Source organism: Mauremys reevesii, linkage group 15 (assembly GCF_016161935.1).
Source record: "Mauremys reevesii isolate NIE-2019 linkage group 15, ASM1616193v1, whole genome shotgun sequence".
NCBI lineage: Eukaryota > Metazoa > Chordata > Testudines > Geoemydidae > Mauremys > Mauremys reevesii.
Genome location: NC_052637.1, coordinates 189,912 through 211,620, shown reverse-complemented (window position 1 = coordinate 211,620; position 21,709 = coordinate 189,912). Strand labels below are relative to the sequence as shown.

General features: G+C 50.4%; 1 protein-coding gene across 1 annotated transcript; it reads left to right on the top strand.

The window, feature by feature from the left end:
• The first annotated feature begins 3,805 nt into the window (after positions 1 to 3,805).
• On the top strand, positions 3,806 to 21,013 carry LOC120383459 (killer cell lectin-like receptor subfamily F member 1). The gene is made up of 4 exons (XM_039501615.1): positions 3,806 to 3,890; positions 12,708 to 12,862; positions 13,283 to 13,395; positions 20,890 to 21,013. The coding sequence occupies exons 1-4, from the start codon at positions 3,806 to 3,808 to the stop codon at positions 21,011 to 21,013; spliced, it is 477 nt and encodes a 158-aa protein (XP_039357549.1).
• The last annotated feature ends 696 nt before the right edge of the window (positions 21,014 to 21,709 follow it).

The following is a 21,709-nucleotide window of genomic DNA, read 5'->3' as shown; positions in this document are numbered from 1 at the left end:
ACGCGGAGTCACCTGGCCACGCCTTCACATAGGAGCCGGAGAGAGACATGCCACTGCTTCTGGGAGCTGTTTGAGGTAAGTGCTGGCCAGACCCTGCACCCCTGAGCCTCTCCCCACACCCCAACCCCCTGACCCAGCTCTTATCCCCCTCCTGCCCTCTGAACTCATCGATCCCAGCCTGGAGCACCCTCCTGCACCCCAAACCCCTCATCCCGAGCCACACCCCAGAGCCTGCTTCCCCAGCTGGAGCTTGCCCCCCTTCCTGCACCCCAACCCCCTGCTCCAGCCCTGATCCCCCTCCCACACCCTGAACTCCTCATTCCTGGCCCCACCCCAGAGCCTGCACCCCTTCCCGCACCCTAACCCCAATTTTCTGAGCATTCATGGCCCGCCATACAATTTCTATTCCCAGATGTGGCCCTTGGGCCAAAAAGTCCCCCTCCCCCCACCCCGCTTTAGACAGAAAACTGAAAGGGACGGACGATGTGAGGCTATTTCAAAGAGTGTCGCTAACTGAAATGTGAGACCCGCTGTGCAGTGGACTAAGGATGTGGTTAGCAGCAGGTAGCTAAAAAGGCTCCTGTGAAATATTGTAGGTCAGAGCCTCAACTATAGTAAATTAGCAGAGCTCTGTTGGATTCAGTGGCTCTACAGCTAACGTACATCAGCTGAGAACTAGGGTCTATTGACTCCCATGGACTTTGGGCCAGTTCACAGCAGCTGGGAATCTGGCCCTATTGATTCATAAGAATATAAGAACGGCTATACTGGGTCAGAGCAAAGGTCCATCTAGCCCAGTATCCTGTCTTCCAACAAAAAGAACAGGAGTACTTGTGGCACCTTAAAGACTAACAAATTTATTTTAGCATGAGCTTTCGTGAAAGCTCATGCTAAAATAAATTTGTTAGTCTTTAAGGTGCCACAAGCACTCCTGTTCTTTTTGCGAATACAGACTAACACGGCTGCTACTCTGAAACCTGTCTTCCGACAGTGGCCAATGCCAGGTGTCCCAGAGGGAATGAACAGACCAGGGGATCATCCAGTGATCCATCCCCTGTCGCCCATTCCCAGTTTGTGGCAAATATTGGCTAGGGACACTTCAGAGCATGGTTTTGTATCCCTGCCCATCCTGGCTAAACCCTATCCTCCATGAACGTATCTAGTTCTTTTTTGAACCCTGTTATAGTCTTGGCCTTCACAATATCCTCTGGCAAGGAGTTCCACAGGTTGACTGTGCCTTGTGTGAAGAAATACTGCCTTTTGTTTGTTTTAAACCTGCTGCCTATTCATTTCATTGGGTGACCCCTAGTTCCTGTATTATGAGAAGGAGTAAATAACACTTCCTTATTTACTTTCTCCACACAGGTCATGATTTTATAGACCTCTATATTCCAGTAGAGCTATGGCCAATTTACTCCAGCTAGAGCTCTGACACTATGGCCAATTTGTAGCAGCCAGGAGCCTGGCCCTAACGTTCTGTTAACACTTTTTACCAACTGTCAGGCATCCCCATTTTCTGCTGGCCAGAAAAGAGACTAATTTTGTCCCGAGAAGAGCTTGGGTCATGATGCAAAATCAATAGTCAAAGACTTCAGCCAATGGCTAGTGCAGGGGCGGCTCCAGGCCCCAGCATGCCAAGCACGTGCTTGGGGCGGCATGCCATGGGGGGCGCTCTGCTGGTCGCCGGGAAGGCAGCAGGTTGGTGCCTTTGGCGGCATGCCTGCGGGAGGTCCACCGGAGCCGTGGGACCAGAGGACCCTCTGCAGGCACGCCTGTGGGAGGTCCACTTGAGCCGTGGGACCAGCGAGCAGCAGAGCGTCCCCCATGGCATGACGTCGTATTTGGGGTGGCGAAATGTCTAGAGCTGCCCCTGGGCTCATGTGACTAGTTTGTTCTTCTGTTGTACCCGATTCTTGTATTCCTGCTAGTAATATACATCCATTGTGTGATAGACCCAGGCCAGTTGGGTACAGCAGAATAGCGGAAGGCAATATACTGGCCACTGGATTAGCAGTTTTCTAACATAAGAACATAAGAACATAAGAAAGGCCGTACCGGGTCAGACCAAAGGTCCATCTAGCCCAGTATCTGTCTACCGACAGTGGCCAATGCCAGGTGCCCCTGAGGGAGTGAACCTAACAGGCAATGATCAAGTGATCTCTCTCCTGCCATCCATCTCCATCCTCTGACGAACAGAGGCTAGGGACACCATTCTTACCCATCCTGGCTAATAGCCATTTATGGACTTAGCCACCATGAATTTATCCAGTCCCCTTTTAAACATTGTTATAGTCCTAGCCTTCACAACCTCCTCAGGTAAGGAGTTCCACAAGTTAACTGTGCGCTGCGTGAAGAACTTCCTTTTATTTGTTTTAAACCTGCTGCCTATTAATTTCATTTGGTGACCCCTAGTTCTTGTATTATGGGAATAAGTAAATAACTTTTCCTTATCCACTTTCTCAACATCACTCATGATTTTATATACCTCTATCATGTCCCCCCTTAGTCTCCTTAGTCTTCTGTTCCCTGACTGACCAGAGCAGTCTGATGGGGGCCCGTCAGAGTCTGGGGCAAATTGCCCCACTTGCCCTGCCCCTGGGCAGCCCTGCTCTGCTGGTAATCCCCAATGACAAAGGCTTTCCTCACCCTTTTTTCAGCCAGGCACAACCCTTCCTCCCTGAGGGACGTTCTGCTTCCCAGAACCTCCTTCCTGGTTCTCTCAGCTGGGGCCTCCCCGTTCTAACTCTGGGCCCTGCCGAAGCCTTCTTACTCTCTTATGTCTGCAGGCATAACGGCAGTTTCCTGGGCTCCCCACTGCACCGTCCTGCTCCTTTTCTACTGGAACCACCTGAATCTTCTCAGTTGGAGCTTAGCCCCTGGGGCGAGCCACCCGGTCACAGGCATGGTCTCTCTCTGTGTCTGCAGGGTTCCCAACCCTCCCGGATTGGCCTGGTGTCTCCCGGAATCAGCATCGATCTCCTGGTGACTATTGAAAGCAATCCTGGAGGTTTTAAGAGGCTATTTTAAGAAAATGACATTGTCATGCTGGGGGGGGGGGGGGGAATCTCCCAGAATAGCTTCAGTCAGAGTTGGCAACCCTGTGTCTGTGCAGCACCTGGCACAACAGGGCCCTGATCTCAGCTGGGACAGGGACTGTCTCTCCCTGTGTGTCTGTGCAGCGCCCGGCATGATGGGGCCCTGATCTCAGCTGGGGCAGGGACTGTCCCACAGCTCATAGAGAAGAGATAGGAAGGGATACCGAGGCAGAAAGTGACTTTCTTCCTTCCTGGTAGAGCATAGACTAGAACTCAGGTCTCCTTGCTCCCAGCCCGGTGCTTTATCTGTTGACAATGCTACTTCTCCTGAACGGCTGCCTGGGGTGCATTTGAAAGCCCTGAGTGCAGGATTGTGCTATTATCACTATTTCAAGGCCAGTTCCTTTGATTTCAGGCTATGTTTCCTATTCAGCCAGGGATGCCCAGAGGATTCAGGGGGCCTGGGGAAAAGCAATTTCAGGGGCCCCTTCCATTAAAAAAAATCAATACTATAGAATACTATATTCTCGTGGGGGCCCCTGTGGGGCCCGGAGAAAATTACCCCACTTGCCCCCACCCCAGGTGGCCCTGATTCAGCCTTTAGCCTGTTGGTCTGACGGGAGCCCTCGCAGTGACAAGTTAGAGGAGAGGACTTCAGCTCTGAGAAGCAGCATTTCCTGGCGATGGATTGCGTGGGTCATCTTGGTTCGCACATAAACAGCAGGCTGCCCTTCAGATGCAGCTAGGTGCTCTTATCAGCCGCCTGCAGCATGACGGGGGAGATAGTTTATGCTGATCTGAACATCCCCTCCGAATGGCCCTGCCTGAGGCCCCCCCAGGCGTCTCAGCACCTCGGTAAGTGGCTCTTTATCTCCTAGGGGCTGTGTTTGAAACCCTAGGTTGGATTTTTCCAGGAATTCCCGCGCTGCAAGCCCAGAGCCAGTCTGTGCGATGGAAACCCCTTTGGGCTGGGAATTGCAATATTTTTTATCACCCTTCTGTCGTAGTTTACCTTTGTGCACGGGGATGCTCCAGCAGAAACCCCCAGGGGAGGGGAAAGTCTATGCACCCTGCAGACCAAACGGGATGGTGCGTTCAACAGCCCTGCTCCCATTGTGGTCTGCAGAGCTCTTGCCGGTGGCTTGTGGAGTTGTAGGTGCTCCTGTGATGTGAATAGTCAGGCTACCGGGGCATGGGAATTAATACAATTAACTGCTCGGACAGCTCCCTGGAGACGGAACTAAATCAGGATAAATTGTCCCCATTCTGTTAACGTCACTGCTATGGAAGCAGTGTGATCGCACAGCGAGGGGGAGACCTGGAGTCTACCTCGGCTCTGCCACTGACCTAGGACAAGTCACTTCCCTGCTCTGTGCCTCAGTTTCCCCTCTCACCAATTGTCTGCTTAGATTGTGACCTTTTTGGGAACAGGCACTGTCTCTCGCTGTGTCTGTGCAGCACCTGGCACAACGGGGCCCTGATCTCAGCTGGGGCAGGGACTGTCTCTCACTGTGTGTCTGTGCAGCGCCCGGCACAACGGGGCCCTGATCTCAGCTGGGGCAGGGACTGTCTCTCGCTGTGTGTCTAGGCAGCACCTGGCACAACGGGGCCCTGATGTCTCACTGTGTGTCTAGGCAGCGCCTGGCACTATAGGATCCTGATATTGATCAGAGAACACTAAGTTGCCAATAGTGATATCTTTCATTTAGGTGCCAGCCTATATATAGATTTAGGAACCCAACTTTAGTCATTTTGGTTAGAAAATGTTGTCCAGTGAGCCCATCAGTCCCTCAGGCTTTGTTCTCCTGTGATGTCACAATCGCACAAAACCCTCTATTTTTATCATCCCTAGAGGGTTGCACACTTCTTTACTCCCATGGCCATCCCCACTGTGCACCCCAGAGTCTCCTGGTATCCCTCTACCCCGCCATACAAGCTCCCCGGTTGCCCCCTTCTATTTCAGAGACACAAATAAATAGGTACTTGGTGAAGCTTATATAATGTAATGTATTTCTTTTCTTTCTATCTGGGAGATAAGTCATGCAGGGTGTCACTGTTTTAAATGCTATTCGAGATGGGGGTTTTGTTGTGCTGGAAGGTGTTACTGGCTGCCTCTGATCTACAGACAATTATAGACCTGCTTAAAACTGAGGCCTTGCTAACCAGATGCCAGGGGCTCTGTGTGTCCCCCATATTTTCTCCCTTCTGCTTTTCCAATCTTCACCCAAACCCATCTGGTTCTGCCTAAGGATGCCTAGCACATTCCCTGCCCTGTTGGAAGTGTCTGGATGAGGCGTTCAAAAGTTACAATGCTATTGTGCTCACTGGCTTGTGGTTGGAAGGTGTGAGCATATCTCCACTGCAAAATCGCAAGATGTGGCTGCAGCTTGGGTAGGTCTGTTCCAGCTGCAGAGCTTTAAGCTAGCTAGCTCATGTACCAAGAGCAGCAAAGGCACAGCGGCGAGGGATGTACAGCCCCCTCCCCCAGGCCCCGGGGTAATTACAGGCATGGCTGGCCCACGCTGAAGCCCAAGCTGTCACACCTTCACTGTCGTCGGTACTTGCGCTAATAGATTCAAGCTAGCGCAGGTTGCCTACGCAAGCGGCAGTGCCACCCTGTCATTATGTACACAGACCCAAAGATTCATTCCATTGGTTTTCAAACGGACTGATTTCTTTTGGTTTTTGTTTCCCACTGGATTTTTTTTTCCAAACTGGAATTTTCAAGATGGAACATAAAAGTGGCCATACGGGGTCAGACCAATGATCCATCTAGCCCAGTGTCCTGTCTTCTGACAGTGGCCAATGCCAGGTGCTTCAGAGGGAATGAACAGAACAGGGCAATTTTGGAGTGATCCATCCCCTGTCACCCATTCCCAGCTTCTGGCATTTGGAGATGCATGGGGTTGCTGACCATCCTGGCTAATAGCCATTGATGGACCTGTCCTCCATGAATGTATCTCATTCTTCTTTGAACTCTGTTATAGTCTTGGCCTTCACAACATCCTCTGGCAAGGAGTTCCACAGGTTGACTGGGCGTTGTGTGAAGAAATACTTCCTTACGTTTGTTTTAAATCTGTTGCCTACTAATTTCATGAGGTGACCTCTGGTTTCTGTGTTATGTGAAGGGGTAAATAACACGTCCTTATTCACTTTCTCCACACCAGTCATGATTTTATAGACCTCAATCATATCCCCCCTTAGTCATCTCTTTTCTAAGATGAACAGTCCCAGTTGTTTTAATCTCTCTTCCTATGGAACCTGTTGTACATCCCTAATCACTTTTGTTGCCCTTCTCTGTTCTTTTTTCAATTCTAATGTATCTTTTTTTGAGATGGGGCGACCAGCCCTAAGCAGTGTTTAAGGTGTGGGCATACCATGGATTTATATACAGGCACTATATAATGGAATATTTCCAGAAACGAAAAATATTGGAATAACCCCACCCCAGATGACTCACATTGATCAATCAAAATTGGCAATGGGGGCGGAAAACAAACCCAGAAGGGAAAGCCAAAATATGTAAACAAACAACAAAAGAAGTTTCTCAGAATTATTTGAAAATTGAAAAATGTTGAGAAAATCTAAATGTTTTCATGAAAACTTCATTTTTTGAAAAAAAAATAGTCTGAGTTGCATCAGATTTTTGGTATGCAAATATTTCAGTAATTTTTAGGTGCTTGCATGGTCCCCACGAACATAAAATATTGGGGTGTCTTACAATCCTGCACAGGTGTCTAACTTTGCTATTGTGAGTGGCTCCATCAGCTTCAAACAGTTGCACAAATTGTTTGTGGGATCAGGGCCTCACAACATCACTGTGAGGCAGGACTGTTATCCCCTTTTACAGAATGAAACTGAGGCACAGAAAGACTAAGGCCCATGGGAGTTAGGCACCTACATGACTGGCCAAAGGTCACATTGAGCTGGCGCCAGAAAATCTGGGTCTTCAAAGCCAGTGACCAGCCTTCCTCTCTGACCTATCAATGAGCCCACATGGGCAGACCCCTGCACCCAGGCTGAGGTCCCATCAACGTCAATAAGGCTCTATGCTAGTGCGTTGTCGGATCGGGACCATATTTGCCTTTTAGTTACCCCCTGCACTAGATTCTGATTGTCTTTCTCCACATTCTGGTTCCTACAGATCTCCCCCTGCAGCCCCAGTGGCAACGGGTCGCTCTCTGGGTCGGATGGGTCACAAATGTCATTCTTGGGGCAGCTGTGATTGCACTGGGGATTTGGGGTGAGTAGCCGAAAGCAGCGTATTTATTTGTGCAGGTGCCGAAGCACGTAGCAGCCATTCTCCCGGTCCCCGGCCCTCCAGAATTGTGTAGTGGATCTGCTCCCACCTACCCATAAACTCGCCGCTGTTCACTGGCTGATTGAGAGAGAGACACAGATAACAAGGTTGGGAAGGATTCAGTTTGTATCGGTAAATGTCAATAAACGGCAATTTCACCACAAACAAACAAAATAATATTTCCCTTGATGCTGGTTGACATTTACAGATAAGAAAAATGCTGCTTGAGAACGTCTTAGCCTTTGATTTGCCTATTTAGACACGCGATGCCGACAATTTCTGTTTTAACGGTTCCAAAGCTTTAACTCCTGAATCTCAGCATCTATGTCACTAAATATTTATTGTCTGACCCCCCCCCCCCCGTAATTTCCTGCACGTGTGAAAATTTAAGTGGATAAAATAAAAAAAAATGCTTCAAAATGAACATTGACATAATCCATCAAAATGATGATAAAAATAAAGATTGAATTCTGCCAAGCCTGGGTAGAGAGACCCTCATGAGGAATATACGGACTCACACCCACACATGTAGAGAGAGACACAAAAAGAGAAGCGGAGAAAGACACACTCAGATACACAAACATAAACGCACATCTTTCCAGCAGGGACGGCTTCCAGGTATTGCAGTGATGGGCGTCAGTATAAACCTCTGTAGTCAAGGGGGTGTTATTGGGTAGTACCAGTGATATCCACTCGTATCCCAAGTCTTGCGATATTTGGTGTTCTGACAGCCCCTGCTTCTGGGATCATAGACTTTAAGGTCATAAGGGACCATCATTATCACCTACTCTGACCTCCTGCACATCGCAGGCCACAGAACCCCACCCACCCACTCCTGTGATAGCCCCTTCACCTCTGGCTGAGGTATTGACGTCCTCAAATCATGGTTTAAAGAGCTTGTGATTGTGACACTTGTGACAGACCCAGGCCAGTGGGGTACAGGAGTCTGGCAGAGGGCAAATATACTGGTCACTGGATGAGGAGTTTTCTGTTCCCTGAGTGACCAGAGCAGGGGCTGCACTAGAGTAATCAGGAACCTGCTAGAACCAATTAAGGCCGACAGGCTGATTAGATCACCTGCAGCCAATCAAGGCAGGCTAATCAGGGCACCTGGGTTTAAAAAGGAGCTCACTCCAGTCAGGTGAGGGGGAGCTAGAGGAGAGGAAGGGCGTGTGAGGAGCTGAGAGGGAGAGGGAGAGGGAGAGGGAGAGGGAGAGGGAGAGGGAGAGGATGAGGATGAGCTGCTGGAGGACTAAGGAGTACAAGCGTTATCAGACACCAGGAGGAAGGTCCTGTGGTGAGGATAAAGAAGGTGTTGGGAGGAGGCCATGGGGAAGTAGCCCAGGGAGTTGTAGCTGTCATGCAGCTGTTACAGGAGGCACTATAGACAGCTGCAATCCACAGGGCTCTGGGCTGGAACCTGGAGTAGAGGGCGGGCCTGGGTTCCCCCCAAACCTCCCAACTCCTGATCAGACACAGGAGAAGTTGACCCAGACTGTGGGGAAGATCACTGAGGTGAGCAAATCTGCCAATAAGCGCAGGACCCACCAAGGTAGAGGAGGAACTTTGTCACACACTCTAAATAAGAGGATCTCTAGCCCCTGCTCTAACCCCGGAAGGCGGATAAAAAGAACCCTCCATCCCAGTTATAATTTTTAAACCTCTCATGATTTTTAGGCCAGTCTCATGATTTTTTTGGAGCCTGACTCATGGTTTTTGGTCACATGAGATCAAGCCAGATGGGCCAAGGTGGTGACGAGAAGCATTGCAAGCTTTCCCCATCACCAATCCGCAGTGAGTTAGTGCAGCAACCTAGGCAGATTTGCAAAAGTGTTTTCTGGGTGCAGCGTGCACTTGACAATCAGGCTGCTGATGACACAATGAATGTGTTTGTGTCGGGCTCTCAGGATCCGGTTGGGGCTTGGGGAGCCGATGCATTTGGCTGATCTGTTTTTAACTTTGTTTACAGTGAAGCTGCTGTTAAACAAACAGTTGGAGGTGACACGTGGGCAGTAGGTGTTTTGAGGCTGAAGCTAGGCAGTAAGGGGGTGATTCAAAACCCCAAGTCAATGGAAGGTTTGTTATTATGTCCCTTATGGTAGCAGCTAGAGGTCTCAACTGAGATCAGGGCCCTGTTGTGCCGGGCGCTGCACAGACACAAAGCGAGAGACAGTCCCTGCCCCAGTTGAGATCAGGGCCCCGTTGTGCCGGGCGCTGCACAGACACACAGGGAGAGACAGTCCCTGCTCCAAAGGGATTGCAGTCTAAATAGCAGGGTTGTTAAAAACTTTTCCATCAAAACTGTGTTTTGATGGATAATTTGGTTTTGGCCTAAATTAATTTTTTCATGAAAAGTTTCTGCTTTTTGTGGAAATTTTTTAAACTAATAAATAACAATATAAAGGCTGAAAAACAAAATATTTTGAATTAGTAACGTTGTCACAGAACCTCCTTGGAGCTGTAGTTCAGTCACCTAAAGGTCCCCACCCGCCTCAGCAGGCTGGGCTACCCAGCCTTACAATACCTCCTATGCCCCGCCTCAGCCAGGGTTCCCATGATGCACTCCTTCCGCCTTCCAAGGAGGGACGGCTGGTGCAACATGGGAGATGTAAGCCAACAACGCTGCCTGTATTGCTACATGGATCCGAAACCTGGACCCTCCTCCAGGCAGAGGCTTGAGGCATTCAATATGCACTGTCAGAGCCAAATCCTGACTATAAAGTGGGTTGACTTTATACAAAACGTTGCAGTCTCGCCTCCCTCCAGTAGTTCATCATATTCAAAACCGGCCCTGTGTGCACTTCAGCCCTGTTGCTAACCTGGACAAAAGCATCCAGCGCACTGTGCTCTCAGGCTCTGCCTCCACATGTGAAGGGGGTAGGGGGTGCACCCTGAGTCTGCCTGGTGCTGGGTCCCCAGGGCAGCCCCACAGAGATTCATGGATTTGTAGGACTGAGCCTGACCTGGGAACTTCACTAGGCAGACAGACTGTGCACACGTTACACTGCAGAAATGGGTGTGTTCTTAACTCAGGTTCAGGAGCGTGAACAGGGATTTAAATGTGACGACCTCTGGAGGGGCACTTTAAACACCGGCTCTGCACCCGGTGCCCCCTGGCCCCTGCTGCCTCCCCTCCATTGTCCCTGGCTCCAAACACTTACTGGAGGCTGGGGGAGAGGAAGGGACAGACGGGGCTGAGCAGGCTTCCTGGCCCCTCTCACTCTGCTGCCGGCCCTGCTTCCCTGCTCTGGGTGTCATCTAGTGGGGTTCAGCGGAGTGCTAGCTGCTGGGGCCTTTCCCGGGCCTGTCCCTTCAGCCGCACTCAGTCCGACTCCCACCCTGGCAGGGAGGGAGGAGGGGTTCGGGGGAGAGAATCCTGGAGCGGGGGCCAGGGCAGAAGCTGCAGGCAGTGGCGGAGATGATTACTGGGGGGCTGCCCCTGCTCCCCCACCCCCTTTGCACATGCCTCTGCTCAGGTTAGGTAACCTGGGTTAAAAGAACACACTTTTTTTTTTTGCTATGTAGACATGTCTTAAGTAAGTGACTTGCCCCAGGTGACACAGGAAGTCAGTAGCAGAGCAGGAAATCAAACACAGATCTCCTGAACTCTGTGAAAACTCAAAAGCGTGTCTCTCTCTCTCTCACCAACAGAAGTTGGCCCCATAAAAGATATCACCTCCCCTACCTTGGCTCTCTAATATCCTGGGACCAACACGGCTACAACACTGCACACAACAATGGTTTAACTGTATCCATTTGAAAGCCGATTTAAATTAATCTGTGCCAACTTTCTAGGGTGGAAAAGGCCTAAATTACTCTTGCTCACTCTGATGCTTCTTTGAAGTTTTCCAGCTGGTGTCTGAGAAAGGCCAGCCCCTGGCAGCCCCTGGTGGAGATTGTTCTGGGAACAGAAACACCTGTGAAGCCAAATGCAGCACCTCTCTAGAAGATTTCCGATCTCAGCTGAAAGGAAGCTTGTGTCATCCAAACCAACACGGCTCAGCAAGTAACCTCAGCTTATCGTGTCTCTGAGCTGCCCTTTGCCTGGCGCGGTCATTGCCGGTGGAAACCCAGTTGCTGTCCCAGCCTGTGGCCATCATGCACTGCAGGGACACGCGGCCCCTTGCTGTCTACACCGACTCAGTCATCAGCTACACTCGGGGCCAGTCACTAAATATACCTGCTGCGGCTGATGTTAGAGAGACCCGGTGGGGGAGGCGATAGCTTTCGTTGGACCAACTTCTGTTGGTGAGAGACACAAGCCTTCCAGCTCACACAGAGCTCTTCTTCGGGCTTGTCTCTCTCACCAACAGAAGCTGGTCCAATGAAAGCATCACCTCCCCCACCTGGTCTCTGTAATGTCCTGGGACCAACAGTGCTGCAACTCAGCTGATATTGTGTTTCCTCTGCTGATATGATGTGGGGTAGTGACCTCTAGTGGCTGCTCCCAGTACTGCTCACATGTGTGCCGCAAGTAATGCAGTATGGGGTAACCAAACATTTCCAGAGTAGAGGCCACACCTGAACAGAGAGAGGCACTAGGCCCTACTGTCTTTTTCTTCTTCCTTACTCGACCCTGCCCCTCTCCTGTTCCTCCTCACCCAGCCCCTGCCTCCCTTCCTGCTTGTGCCCATGTAACACCCCTGTGGCAACTACAGCCGTCCTTTACATTGAAAAGTGACATGAGGATATTGTAAGCAGCCGTCTTATCTGAAGTGGCCTCAATTTTGGGTGACCAAATATAGACACCTAAGTTGTCACAAGTTAAGCGCTCACATGCTGAGGCATCCAAAATCAGTGACCTCTTCTGAAAACGTTCGCCGTAGTGCTTTGAAATGCCGGCCATACTATTTATCATCACTAGGAAATGGTTAGTGCACTGGGCTGGGACTCAGGAGAACTTTGTCCTTCTTGTCTATTTAGACTTTAAGCTCTTTAGGGCAGCGAATGTCTTTCACTGTGTGTCTGTGCAGCGCCCAGCACAACCGGGCCCTGATCTCAGCTGGGGCAGGGACTGTCTCTCTCTGTGTGTCTGTGCAGCACCCGGCACAACAGGGCCCTGATCTTAGTCGGGGCAGGGGCTGTCTCTCTCCGTGTGTCTGTGCAGTGCCTGGCACAAGGAGGGTTTGGTGTGACAGGGTCTCTGGCCTTGGTCAGGGTCTGTGCATTGGTCAGAAAAATGGAGACCCAACCTTGGATGGGGTTTGCAGCAGGACTTTAACAAGTATAAAATATTATCTAGCTGAAAGGCACCTTTGCTCCTGCAGCCACCCATCCCTGCCCCAAGCGCAGAAAGAAGGGAGGAAGCAAGAAGCAGCCCAGTGTGCTCAAACATATTAGTGACCCCTCCCCCTTTCCATTTCTCTCTCTAGAGGGCTCTGGGTGCAAACTCTGCCCCGCGACCTGGCTGCTGCATAGGGACAAGTGCTATTGGGTCTCTGGAAAAATGAAACCGTGGAACGAGAGCCGTGACGACTGTTCCGCGAAGCACTCTCAGCTGCTGGTGATCCGGGACGGGGAGGAGCTGGTAAACAGAATGACGCTATTTTGCTTTAACTGCCTTTGCAGAGATGGGCCCTTGGTTATAAGAAATCATTCACGGGGCTTATAATTTTCAAAACCACATGAGGAATGTGGACATCAAATTCCCATTCATTTTGTGTTGAGTGTCAAAATCCTTTAGGCAGTTTTGACCCTCCAGCTGGCCCCAGGATCAGTGGGACACAAAAGTGGCTTTAAGCCGTCATTGCCATCCCCGTATTGATTGTGTGCTGAATGCTGCTCACTCGAAAGAAAAGATCTGGGTGTGAGAGAGCCATAAGAACAGACTGTTTTTATGAGGCTGGATCGACAGACAGTAGTTCTGGAACTGAACATGCAAAGAAAAGCAAACCAAGTGTTACAGCATATGATACTTACGCGGATGCCTGTCGTATCTCTGATACAGGAGTTCATAAAGAATAGTACACAAGATTCAACTTTTGTTTGGATTGGACTTTCTCTCTCATCCCTGGGGAAGACCTGGATCTGGCTGAATGGCTCCCAGTTAAATCAGACTCTGTGAGTGTTTACTTATGCAAAACACTTTCCTTTCTCTCTTTGGGCAGAAGTGGCTGGTGACAGTGATGGGAGGTAAGAGGAGGGACACAATTCTTTGAGTCGGTTCTTTGACCTGCTGATACACCCGCCATCTATTCTGTCATCAGCCCATCCATCTAATCTATCATCCATTTTAGACCACCTGAAAAACCTGGTCTATATCAACAATTTCTTGAAATGCTCATATACTCACCTGGCAGGGAGCTAAACTGGCTCTTTAAAATGGTGAATTTTTCTGATGTAAACTTTTTTGGAGTCGGATGGTTGGCGATCTGTTTATACAACCCATGGCTTTTCTGTGTGATTATGAAATCTCTGTGAATCGTTTTATCAGGCTGCAAACTCCTTTTTCTCTTCTCTGTGGTCTCTATTGCTTCCATGCTTAGATTCCAAGGGTTGATGACAAAAGAGTACCAAAAGAGAGTTGTTGACATTAACTACTCTCCCACTGAAATGGAATAGCTCTAAATGACAGATTAGCTCCCAACAAAGGGCAGCTGGTTTGTCTGGGGAGATGTCACCTTGGCCAGGGGTCTGTGATCACCTGAGGAGGCTGAGCAGGGAGTCACCTGACAGGAGAAGGGAAAATTATAAAAAGGGAGGGAATTCATATGTGCTGACTTTTGGATTTGCCGGTGGGTGCTCTTCCGAGGCCCCGCCCCCACTCTGCCCCCCTCCCAAGGCCCTGCCCCCCGCTTCACCCCTCCCATGCCTGTCCCGGTCCAGCTGCCCAGTGGGGGCTGGTACTCTCAGTTTCTCTGTGCTGCGTGGGATGTTTTTGGAGACGCTTCTGAGTCCCCTGCCAGATGCAGAGAGCTGGGTAGCCGGAAGCCCCCCCACCCTGCAGATGGCCGCCCATGCCAACAGCCAGGCACCGGCTCACAGTGCAGCCACCCGGGGAGGGGTTTCAGTTCCCCCCAAGCCACTCCCACCCCCAGAATTGACCCCCCCCTCTTCTTTGAAATACACTTAGTGGCGGCTGCTGCTGCCTTTAGCTGGGTGAGGTCAAAGCCAGGCGGGGAGCTGCAGAGCCACGCAAAACACAAAACACACCTGCCCACAAGAAGTGAGGAGGAGGAGGAGGTGGTGGGGTCAGTCACCCCCTGCCACTGAAGCAGGGTCCTGGTCACCGAAACAGCTGATTGGCTGGCTGCCAAAACAGCTGATCAGCACAGCCAGAAACAGCTGTTTTGGCCACAGCTGCTGGAAACTGCTGATCAGCGCCCCTCCCCCCCAGTGGCCGCACTGAAACAGCTGATGGGGCTCACGGGCCCCGTAAACAGCTGATTGGTGCTGCTGGGTGCTGAGCACCCCCTATTTTTTTTTCAGTGGGTGCTCCAGCCCCGGAGCACCCATGGAGTCAGCGCCTATGGGAGGGATTAATGTATGTGGGGTCTTTGGCCATTTTCCACTGATCCAGAAGGGGGAGAAGCATCCCAGCATGTATGAGGCAGGGGACTTTGCCTGCCTCCCTGATCCCAGGTGGTCTCCCAAGGACTCCAGAGGGAAGGGGGACCTAGTGAGGGGCATTGCAGTTAGCGTGGTTGTTGTGTTCTCTGTGATCCGTACTCTCTTGTGCTTTATCTGTTGTAATAATTGTGTTAGACTCTGGGGCCCAGATCCACAAAGGGTCTTAGACGCTTAAACCCCAGTTTTAGGCACCTAAGTCCCATTTTTAGGTGCCGCTGTGATCCACAAAACTCCCATTCGACTGCCAGGAAGTCCTCTAGGTGCCTAAATGTTCAGGTTTCAGAGTAGCAGCCGTGTTAGTCTGTATCCGCAAAAAGAACAGAACTTGTGGCACCTTAGAGACTAACAAATTTATTTCAGCATGAGCTTTCGTGGGCTACAGCTCACTTCTTCAGATGCATAGAATGGAACACACAGACAGGAGATATTTATACATACAGAGAACATGAAAAGGTGGAAGCACGCATACCAACTGTAAGAGGCCAATCCATTGAGATGAGCTATCAGCAGCAGGAGGAAAAAAAACTTTTGAAGTAATAATCGAGATGACCCATAGAAGGTGTGAGGGGAACTTAACATGGGGCAATAGATTCAATTAGTGTAATGACCCACCCATTCCCAGTCTCTGTTTAAACCCAAGTTAATTGTGTCTAATTTGCATATTAATTCGAGTTCAGCAGTCTCTCTTTGGAGTCTGTTTCTGAAGTTTTTTTGTTGCAAAATTGCCACCTTCAAGTCTGTCACTGAGTGGTTAGACTAGAGATTGAAGTGTTCTTTCACTGGTTTTTTAATGTTATGATTCCTGATGTCAGATTTGTGTCCATTTATTCTTTTGCATAGAGACAGTCCGGTTTGGCCAATGTACATGGCAGAGGGGCATTGCTGGCACATGATGGCATATATCACATTGGTAGATGTGCAGGTGAACGAGCCCCTGATGGCGTGGCTGATGTGATTAGGTCCTATGATGGTGTTACTTGAATAGATATGTGGACAGAGTTGGCATCGGGTTTTGTTGCAAGGATAGGTTCCTGGGTTAGTGTTTGTTGTATGGTGTGCGGTTGCTGGTGAGTACTTGCTTCAGGTTGGGGGGCTGTCTGTAAGCGAGGACTGGCTAAATTTTCAGGGTAAAAGTTCCCTTGTTGTCTATGTCTCCTGACGCTGGCCATGCACACTCGCGGTGTCTGGATGCCTGTCTCCTGCAATCCATGAACCAGGGGAAGCTTGGTGTTTGCCTGCCTATCTTGCCTGCTGGGCCCAATGCAGCTGCTGTGCTCAGAAGCCACCTACCAGATCAGGCCCCATTCAAAATCAGGCCAGAGGAGGCAGGGCCCATGTTTTAACATTTTGCCCAGTGGTTGGAGCACTCATCCAGGATGTTGGAAACCCTGGTTCAATTCCCCCTGTGATGGGTTCCTCAGGCTACGATTATGTCACAAAGGTCACGGAATCCATGACTGCCATTGACCTCCATGACATTTTCTGCCTCGGGGCTGGAGCTCCCAGCCAGCGCTCCCACACCCCACAGCTTCCCCACCCCGGCGGGGGGACCGTGAAGCTGCCTAGCCATGGCGGGGGACCCCCCTGAGTGCCCAGCTACACTGTGGGGTGAAGGGACCCTGCAGCACCCGTGGGCAGGGGGAATCCCGGAACTCCCACTCACCGCAACAGTGGGGGACCCGGGAACCCCAGCAGCAATGGGTGCTGAACCCACCTCCCCACTTTGTCAGGGATATTTTTAGTGAGAGTCAGGGTCAGGTCACAGGCTTCAGTGAATTTTTGTTTATTGCTCATGATCTGCCCCTGACTTTTCCTACAATAGCCCTGACAAAAACTTAGCCTTATTTATAACCCAGGCCACTGCTCCATCAGTGTGGAGAGGACATGCAGCAGCTCTCGTGCCTGGGCTGGAATTTCCCAAGCACTTCCAGCAAAACACACTATTTTACGTAAAACAGGTTTATTCACTACAGAAAGATGGAGTATGAGCGGTAGGTGTAAAAGGACAGAGGGGGTTACCAATAAAAATAAGTACCCAGTCTAAATCTTGATCTAAATACTGCCTAGGCTAATAAGGTTTAAACTATTTTCTCCCCCCACTGGACGTTACAGTCCTTCAGATGCAGGCTTCCCCCCCCCCCCCGAAGCCTGGACCAGTCTCCTCTGATGAAATTTCCCCCTTCTCAACATGCTTGTTGCATCCAGGGAAGGTGGGGGAGGAGAAAGGCAAAAGCATGCGGCCACCATTCCCTCTTTTATATCCTTAGTCCCTGTGCCTAGAGCAGCGCCACCATGGCTGCAGGTGGCCACTAGGGGCTTTTCTTGCAGGCAGCCTCATGGGTAGTGATGGTGCGGGGGCAGCAGCGGCCTCTCCCCCACCCTGTTCCTCCTGGATGTGCCACTTTGGTGCTGGTTGCCGGGGTGGCCAGCAGGGGTTGAGCCCTGCCCCCCGCTCTGGAGACACCTGGGGCAGCAGGCTCCAGCCAGAGGGCTTCAGGCTCTGGCTGTGGACCCCCTCCCCTGACCGCAGGGCTTTGGGGTACAGCCCCGGGGCTTCAAGCTCCACCCTGGGGCCTTGTCCCCCAGACTTCAGGCTCCGGCTCCTTTCTGCCTCTCCTGATCCGCTCATTACCGCTGCCCCCCACTGCCTATCCATCCCCCTCCCCATCCAGGGCTTAATTTATTCCCCAGGCTTGCGGGGGCTGAGTCAGTCTGCTGTGAAGTGATACTTGTATGTTGGTTACTCTCACCTTTCACAGCAGACTTAGTAGCTAGCTGGGAGGCTGCGAAAAAGATTAACAAACATTCAAATAGCACCTTCCACAGCAGCAGACTTCCTAGCTAGCAATAAATAAATTAGAATGATTTAGACGTGTCTATGTGCACATTTTTTGTTTTTCCTAAAGTTAATGAAGTAATTTAGGAAAAAGTGTGAGAGCGGAAAAAGTTGGTGGCCACACTCTGAGGCCACCAAAAATTTTGTCATGAGAACCCCTGACAGGCAACAATTGCCTAGGGATGTCCTGGAGGTAGGGTGACCAGATGTCCTGATTTTATAGGGCTAGTCCTGATATTTGGGGCTTTGTCTTATGTCGGCGCCTATTCCCCCCCCCCCCCCCCCGATTTTTCACACTTGCTGTCTGGTCACCCTACCTGGAGGGCTTTGCTGAGTCACTGGGTTGAGCAATCCCCAGGGTGTGGTTTTGTGCAATTGGGTCATTGGGTTGAGTAATCTCCATTGTGTGGGACTTGCACAATGTCTTTGACTTGTAAATCCCACAACTTCCCTGCTGATCAATGGTCCCTCGCAGGTCACCAGCAAACCCACAGCATATTTCAGCAACAACCATACAGCAGTCTCACAACTTGAGACACGCTAATGGGATACACATTTGCAGAGAACAGTGGGTTTCAGCTGGCTTTTCACATGATGGGGTGAATATGGTGTTCCAGGGTGTTGCCCAGGGGTACAGAGTGCCACACCCCTCTCTGCTATAGGGAGCAAAAGGATCTGAAGAGGGGTCTCCTGCCTCTCAGGAGAGGTGGGGTACCTGCTGAGCTATGGGACATTCTGATATAACTGGGATTGAGGGTGGGGGTCCCTCAATCGCTCCTGTTCTGCTTTTAATTAAATATTCAGTGGCTGAGCCAGCTTGAGTATAGGTTGGTGGCTAGAGAACTCACCTTAGTGGGAGGCCCCTGTTCAAATCCCTTCTTCTCCAGTAGAGGGGGAACTTGTGCCAGGGTCTCCAACAACTTGGGTGAGTGCTCTAAGCACTGGGTTATAAGGTAGGGAGATCAGCCACCCCCTCTGCTTTGTGTGGAGTTAAGCGCTCACCTAACTCCTAGGTGCAAGAAACAGCTTAGGTATCTAAGCCCCCTGACTGCAGATGGTGTGTTCCCATTCCTGGATCACAGGCAGAGCTAGGCACTACCCTGCAGCTTGGTTTTAGGCACCTATTTCTGAAAGAGGGGCAGGGTTAAGGGTACATCCCCCTGCTCAGCATCTCCCATGGGCTAGCTAAGGTGGCTCTCCACCTGGCAGGCTGGTTTTTGTGGATCCCATTCTAAGGCACCTCTCTGCCACCATGGCATGGATGGGGAACCTAGGCACTGAACTCAGGCTTGGTGGATCCCATTGTTGTTCCATTGTTTCTCCAGGTGCCTCAAAGTTAGGTGTTGCCACAGGTGCTGACTTTTGTTTTTGCCGGCGGGTGCTTTCGGAGCAGGGGCGGGAAGAGGCGGAGAGGGGGCGGGGCCTCGGGGGAAGAGGCGGAGAGGGGGCAGGGCCTCGGGGGAAGAGGTGGAGAGGGGGCGGGGCCTCGGGGGAAGAGGCAGAACGAGGGCAGGAAGCGGTGCAGTGCTGGCAGGGCCACGTGGGGGCAGGAAGACGCAGAGCGGGGCCTTGGTGTGGAACATGGGCAGGGCCACAATCCTGGCACCAGTCGTTCCCCCACTTCTTGGGAGCTTCCGGGAGCAGCGCTCCATAGGTGGTGAGCCAGTGTGCGCCCAGGAGGAGATGAACCACATCCAGCATTTCTTGTCCTGTTTGGAGAGGCTGAGCCTCCCTCAGCCTCTTATACCCACTGCCCATGCTGGGTTTGTGGGTGCTGAGCATGCCCTATTTTTTTTGTGGGTGCTTGACCCCCAGAACACCCATGGAGTCAACACCTTTAGGCTCAGGCTCTCTGCAAACTCAGGGAGACATTGCTGCATTGGTTACGCTTGGAGCAGTTTCCCCCTCTCAGCTATTGTCTCAAACTGTTGTGAGTAACGTCTAACTTTGGTGTTTGATATCTCAAATGTGCAGTGCTGGGTTTGTGGGTAGAGCAGAGTCCCACCAGCCCCACACACTCTCACAACTGGACCTGTATCAAACATACTTGTTGGGAGTACCAAGGACAGGTATTGGGAAAAGAACAGGAATCTCAGGAAAACATTCATTTGAATGGCTCCAGTTTAAACAGTAGCCTCACCCATCCATCTACACAGTTTTAAAAAGTTCATCAAAGAAAGGAGCAGCAGGTACCATTCATGCTCCCATCTGTCCTGTGAGCTGCTGCCAGCCCTCACCTAGTCACTAGTGCCAATGGGAATCAGCTTCTAAGATAAGGGTGAGGAGCAGTTTTGTCCTGGGATGGCAGCCACTGTCCACAAAGGGGCAACAGGATTCTATTTAGAAGAATAAAGCCCCTTGCCAGCACCTATTTAGAACTGCAGCACTAGCTACATTCCACCAAAACCAGATCATGCAAAAAATACATCCAGCTGTTAGAATCTTGTGCCATGTTCATAGACACGCAGACAGGGAGAAAAAAGCCTTCTTTTGCTCTTAAATTAAAAAGTAAACTTTATGGCTTGAGACAAAGCCAAGGCCCATAACTTGCTGTCACATTAGAAATTGTGAAATCCTCCTACCTATGCCAAATCCGTTTTCACTAAAATGGAAGGTCTCAACCATTCCATACTATCTAAGACCCCATCTCCTCCCTTCTCATCCTACTACTCAAGGGTGAATTTCACTCCTATGCTAGGCGGGCCATACAAGGACCCTCTGCACAAGGGTGAATTTCAGATGCAAGGTATTATTTGAGTAAAAGGAAGAAATCACATCCAAGTGTCACCTTGACCTTAGGATTTATAGCAGCTCTTCCTTATTCTGTCTAATAAGTAAATCCACATACACTGAAAGCAGGGGCGGCTCCAGGCCCCAGCACGCCAAGTGCGTGCCTGGGGCATCAAGCCACGGAGGGTGCTCTGCTGGTCACCATGAGGGCGGCAGGCAGGTTGCCTTCGGTGGCATGCCTGTGGAGGGTCCACTGGTCCCGCGGCTTCGGCGGACCTCCCACAGGCATGCCGCCGAATCCGCGGGACCAGGGACCTCTCGCAAGCAAGCTGCCGAAGGCAGCCTGCCTGCCATGCTTGGGGGGCAAAATACCTAGAGCCGCTCCTGACTGAAAGTGCTTTTTCTCCTTTGTTCTGCAGATTCCCATTACCAGTTCAAGACAACGGAAATAGCTGTGGGGCAGTGAAGGGGAATCGGATTCAGTCTGACGCGTGTACCACCGAATATGAATGGATTTGTCAGAGGGAGACTGTTCTGATATGAACAGGGGAACTAGTGGCATTTTTATGATGTAAATGAAACTTAGTAAACACAATTGTAAAGTGCTTTGAAATTCTCAAATGAAAGCCCCTATAAAATGGAAAGTGTATCATTATCCCCATTTTACAGATAGAGAAACTGAGGCACAGGGAGAGGAAGTACTGACCTGCCTAAAGATACGCAGCAAGAGGAAAAGCAGGCCTTGAACTCCTGACTTAGGAGTTTGCCAAAAGCTGGGAATGGGCAACAGGGAGTGGATCCCCTGTTCTGTTCATTCCCTCTGGGACACCTGGCATTGGCTGCTGTTGGAAGACAGGACACTGGGCTAGATGGACCTTTGGTCTGACCCAGTATGGCCATTCTTATGACTTATTGAAATTTTTCATGGGAACAAAACCTGACCTGCTCTACTTCTAAAGTTTTAATTTTCTGCCAGCCAGATTTCTAATCCAATAGATGCCCGTCTTGGCCAATTAATACATATCTTAATGGTGCTTGAATTATTGGTGCTGAATAGAGATGAAAAGCATTTTTTCAAACAACTTTTCCATCAAAAATGAACATTTTAACTAAAAGCAATATTTGCACCAACCATTATCCAATGTTCCATTACTTTTTTTAAAAAAATAGCGGGTTTTTTCATTCAAAGAAAACTTTTTTTTTTTAAGAAAATGTTGAGACTAATTTAGATATAAAATG

Excerpts from the sequence above, each read along its gene's own strand:
- LOC120383459 (XM_039501615.1), top strand. The coding sequence starts at position 3,806 with ATGACGGGGGAGATAGTTTATGCTGATCTGAACATCCCCTCCGAATGG. Across the intron at positions 3,891-12,707 it reads CCAGGCGTCTCAGCACCTCG|AGGGCTCTGGGTGCAAACTC; the intron begins GTAAGTGGCTCT and ends TTCTCTCTCTAG. Across the intron at positions 13,396-20,889 it reads TCCCAGTTAAATCAGACTCT|ATTCCCATTACCAGTTCAAG; the intron begins GTGAGTGTTTAC and ends TTTGTTCTGCAG.